The following is a 5,298-nucleotide window of genomic DNA, read 5'->3' on the forward strand; positions in this document are numbered from 1 at the left end:
GGAGCGTCTGTCGAAAAGCGGGTTTGGCGCCGAGCAGCAGACCAATCCCCAGTCTTCACTTCCATGCAGCCGTCCTTAGAGGGTAACGGCCCTGCGTCCATGCAGCCACTTTTAGCGGGTACCTGCCCTGTGCTGGCAGGACCATTCGTAGTGCTGATTTGTATGCATTAGCATGCAATTAATGGGCTGGAAGCCCGATTATCCCCTCCTCACCCCCATGTGTTGCTCCGACGCACCACAACGGGAAATCCGCCAGATGGGCTTTGGCGTAAGCATGGCCAAGTGCAGCCCTGGCGCAGTGGAACCTGAGGGTGGTCAACAGAGTCATCTCATTGCTAATGTGCCCCTCTGCCATTCCACGTGGGTCCTGGGGGTTGAGTGGGTGAGAGTTGTGGGTGAGAGCTTGATCCTGAGAACCTCCCCCGGGATGGCGGTCCCATGTCTGGACTGCCCTTTCCAGCCCGGGCAAGCTGAAGATCACCCTTGGCGTGGTGATCTCGGACAGCCCTTTGTTCAGCAGCATCATCCTGGTCAAACTTTTTAAACTCTGAAATGGCCTCCTCACCCTGAATTGCTCTGCCTGATGAGCAGTCCTGGCAGTTCAGTGAAGAATCAATGCAGGAACACTTTCCCTTTCCTAACGTATGCTCCCTCAGCCCTAAGCCTTTGAAACAGCAGCTTTTTGAAGCGGCAGTGCCTTGATAGAAAGGCCTCAACACTTGAAAATGCTTCAAATCCCCGTTGAAATTTTTGACATCCTTTGAAATGCTAAACATCCATTCAATTTCACAGAGCAGTACTTTTCACTAGTCTGTGATTGGCAGCTTAATGGTTCAGACACAGCTGCTAAGTTTGTTATTTATCTTTCCCTTCACACTTGAATGCATCTCAAGTACTCTCCATTGATCCTTCAAAGCAACAAAATGATTTTACATACTTTTTTGTAACCATAGAAAGCATTTAACATTGTTGAAGTGGTCAGGAGCTGTCAATCGTAACAAGAGTATCCATGAACATTGTGGTTAAGATCAATGGAGGGAAAGGGTTGACATTTGAGGAGAGATTAAACAGTTTGGGCTTATAGTCGCTGGAATTTAGAAGAATGAGAGGGGATTTGACCGAGGCATATAAAGTACTAAGGGATTAATAAAGTAAACTGACTTTCGGACGGAGAATCCCGCCTATAATGTTGACCTTTTGAACAAGGGGTAAAATCTTGCACTCCTACCATTCTGAGCATAGTTTTATAATAATTGGTAGCAGGGTGTCAAGTTTCGAGCATCAGGGTAGGACAGCCTCTGAATGCGTTCTCGACAATGTTTCTTAGCTTCTCCCTGAAGTTCTCTGCTGCAAAGTAATACAAAAGGGGGTTCAGACACGAATTGATTGCTGCTGCGCACTGGGTAACCACCGCGCCTTTATGAACAAAACAGCTGGCTTGGGATGTTCTGGTAATGAAGACAGTTCTTAGGATGTGATAGGGCAAAAAAATGGTTAGAAATATAGTCATCACAATAATAATCATGGCAACAGCTTTTCGCCGAGAACTTATCTGTTTATGATGCTTTGCTTTTGAGGTTAGCAAGGTCTTAACAACAAATATGTAAGAAACAGTGCTAATAAAGAAGGGAAGAAAGAAACCCACGGGCAGTGAAATTAAATTCATGGTTGATATATTTGTTTCATCGTTGACTTGAAAGCATTGTGTCTTATTTGTTTTGCTGCCAACTCTCAGAATAGGACTGGCCGCTGCTGCAACAAATACCCATATTGCGATGCATATGATTTGCACATATTTGACTCTTCTAAACTTTAAACATTTAATTGGATGCACTATAGCGAAATAACGCAATATGCTCATCAGAGTCAGAAAGTAGATGCTGCAGTACATGTTGAGGTACAGGGCATAAAATAGGAATTCACAAAAGGAATCTGAAAGAGTCCAAAGACGTTTCCAATAATAATGCACGCGCCAGGGCAATGTGCACACAAAAAGCAGATCCGATATCGCAAGGTTCACCATGACAATGCTCATTGCAGTCTTCTTCTTGTATAACTTCAGGAACACATATAAACATAATATGTTTTCAATAAATCCAAAAATAAATACAATGATATAGGTTGGGACATAGATGTTAGTTTTAAAGTCAGTAATGTTCTCACATGAAATATTCTGGCTGCTTCCGTCATTCATTCTCAATCGGATCTTTCTGTAGAAGGAAGCCACTAATTTTACTAATGGCAAATGGAAGAGGTTAAAACAGATTTTTCCATCTTGCTTTGATTTAATACTATGAATGTAACATGCTTTGAGTACTTACACAGTCACTTCAGCATAGCTAATGGCATCATTCTACCTCTCAATGCTGTCTCTGGCAAAGTTTTAAAGTCAATGTTGATATTTTAATGTTTTTACAAAGGGCAGGATTTCCCCACCCCGTTGCGCCCGATGCAGATCCCATTACGCTGGTGAATAGCAGAGGAAACCAAAAACACAGGGCTGGATTCTCCATTGGCTAAAACCGAAATCGGGAAAGGTGATTGGGCGGAGAATCGGTTCAGACGCCAGAATCGCAATTCTCCGTCACCTTGACAGCAGGGTCAATGCGTTCCGGAATGCACGTACAGTAAACACCGTTTGCATGTCATTAGTGGGCCCGAACCGGTATTCTCTGGGGCCTCTGTGATTCTCCGCCTCCGATGGGCCGAATCTCCAACGGTGCGGTTCACTTGTGCTTTTAAAAATCGTGAAACCGGCATGGTGGCTGCTGAAGGAGAGAGAGAGAGGAAATAGGACATGGAGAGGAGCGACTTTGGGCTGCTGGGTCAGTTACTGGCCGGGCTGGCTGGGGTAGGGGAGGCCCTGCCAGGGCCGGGGGTGGGAGGGGGGATGGGGGAACAGGCTGAGTGGCCGGGTTAACCCCCACCACAGGACTGGGGCGGTGTCCAGGCATGGACCGCCATTATGGTGGCCATCTTGCTGCGGAACCACTGACCACCCACCTTGGTTCCTCGTTCTGCAGTGTGACACCGGCCGTTTGTATGGCTGCCCCCACCCCTGCACGCCAACCCCCCCGCCACATCAACCCCCCCACTCCAACGCTCCCCCACCCAGCGCCATCCACCGGCGGCCCACCCAAGGCAACGCCGATGGTAGCCCCTGACGAGGGCAGTGCCAGCCAATGGTACCCCTGGCATCAGGGACAGGCACTAGGGCCAGAGTCCTCCACAGTGTCAAACACCGACGGGGCCAGGGTTGCGGGGATGGGGGAGGGGAAAGGACATGCGGGGGCGCATCCCACAGTGCCAAGCGTGGCCACCATGTAGCCCAGTGGACCTGGTTGGGCATGATGGTATGCACCACGCTAACATGTCGACCTTTCACCCCCTGCAGACAATAGATATTGTCATGTGGGAGTACCTTTAAGAAATGGAGCTGTTCATATTACTGAAGTGATGTCAGAGGGTGGGGGGAGCTGAGCTCACTTCTGCGTTTTGAGTTTCAGTTTGAGAACGCAGCTGGAAGTGTCTGTGTGTTTTTCTGTGAGCTGCATGAAGAAACACAGAGCTGGTCTGTTGATTTCCGCAATCCAAAGACTATAAATATATTGAATGCGACCTAATGTGTTCCTATTTTTGGAGGTTTGAAGTCTTTTGGATGTTTAAAGGAACAGTTTGAAGGATTATTTAGTGTTGTAGTCTTTTGGGGTTATCTTTGAAGTGATGGGTGTTAAGATATTCAATGTTTGTTTTTAAAAGGTTAACTTGAGTTCATAGAATAAACATTGTTTTGTTTTTGAAACCACTTGTCCATTTCTGCTGTATCACACCTGGAGAGTACGCCGTGTGCTTCCCACACCACAATCTATTAAAGGTTGTGGGTCGGTTGAACTCCATGAAACACATTGGGGTTCTGTAAACCCAGACCCATAACAATTGGGGGCTTGAGGGGGATAAAAGTCTATCGATTGGATTGGCTTAACAAACTTAAAGACAGTGAGGGGTGAGCATATTGTGGATGCTTTTCAGGTGTGGTATTTTAGTGTGTTGTGGACAATGGCTCTTTCAGAGGCTCAGAAGTTTTTGGGGATGGACATGGTAACACGCAATACCTTAAGGACAGAGACTAAAAGCAGACTGTTAGATTTGGCAAAAGCATTGCAGTTAACATTGCCTGGCAAAATACGAAAAGATGAGATACTTACCACGGTGGCTGAGCATTTAAATTTGCCTGAGGTACATTCTGACTCATTAGAAATGGCAAAGCTCCAGTTGCAGATTAAGCAATTTGAACATGAAAAAGAATTAAAGCAGCTTGAATATGCAATGAGAGAAAAAGAAAAGGAGAGAGAAGAAAGAAACAAAGAAAGAGATAGAGAGGAAAAAGATAAGGAGAGAGAAGAAATAAACAAAGAAAGAGATAGAGAGGAAAGGGAAAAAGAGAGAGAGTTTGAACTTCATAAAATGGCTATGAAACATGAAAATCAGTTAAAATTGGCAGACGCAAAGGGAAACATATAGTTGGATGAGATTGATGAGGATAGTGAGACAGAACGTCATAGTCGAAGATGTGGTGGGGATCTATTTAAATATGTCCAAGCATTGACAAGGTTTGACGAGAAGGAGGTAGAACCGTTTTTCATTTCATTTGAGAAGGTAGCTAAACAAATGAAATGGCCACAGGGCATGTGGGTATTACTGATTCAAACAAAGCTGGTAGGTAGAGCTAGTGAAGTGTTTGCATCACTACCGGAGGAGGTATCTGGAATGTTTGACGAGGTGAAAAAATCCATCTTAATTGGATATGAGCTAGTGCCTGAAGCTTACAGACAAAGGTTTAGAAATTTAAGAAAAGACTTTGGTCAAACATACATGGAGTTTGAAAGGCTCAAACAGAGTAATTTTGATTGATGGATAAGGGCTTTGAAAATAGACCAAACGTATGAAGCTCTCAGAGAAATTATACTTTTGGAGGAATTTAAAAATTCAATTCCTGATGTAGTGAGAACTCATGTGGAAGAGCAGAGGGTTAAAACTACGGGATTAGCAGCAGAAATGGCAGATGATTATGAATTAGTTCATAAATCAAGGCTTGGTTTCCAACATCAGTTTCAGCCGGTGAGGGATAGAAACTGGGGACATGAGAAATAGTCAAGTGGTAAAGGTAAAGGTGATCTGATGGGAGATAATAAAGAGAGTGTACCTCAGATTAAAAACAAAATCCAGGAGGGTGGAAGAGAAATGAAAAGTTTCAAATGTTTTCACTGTAATAAACTAGGCCATGTAAAGTCATAGTGT

The 5,298-nt window shown here is 44.8% G+C and overlaps 1 protein-coding gene across 1 annotated transcript; it reads right to left on the reverse strand.

Moving 5' to 3' along the window:
* Positions 1-1,267: 1,267 nt before the first annotated feature.
* On the reverse strand, positions 1,268-2,194 carry LOC140428778 (cysteinyl leukotriene receptor 2-like). Its single transcript, XM_072515470.1, has one exon. The coding sequence runs from the start codon at positions 2,192-2,194 to the stop codon at positions 1,268-1,270; it is 927 nt and encodes a 308-aa protein (XP_072371571.1).
* Positions 2,195-5,298: the final 3,104 nt, after the last annotated feature.

This window comes from Scyliorhinus torazame, chromosome 8 (genome assembly GCF_047496885.1).
Source record: "Scyliorhinus torazame isolate Kashiwa2021f chromosome 8, sScyTor2.1, whole genome shotgun sequence".
Taxonomy (NCBI): Eukaryota; Metazoa; Chordata; class Chondrichthyes; order Carcharhiniformes; family Scyliorhinidae; genus Scyliorhinus; species Scyliorhinus torazame.

Bases quoted from the DNA above. Each gene is read 5' to 3' on its own strand.
- LOC140428778 (XM_072515470.1), bottom strand. From the start codon at position 2,194: ATGAATGACGGAAGCAGCCAGAATATTTCATGTGAGAACATTACTGAC.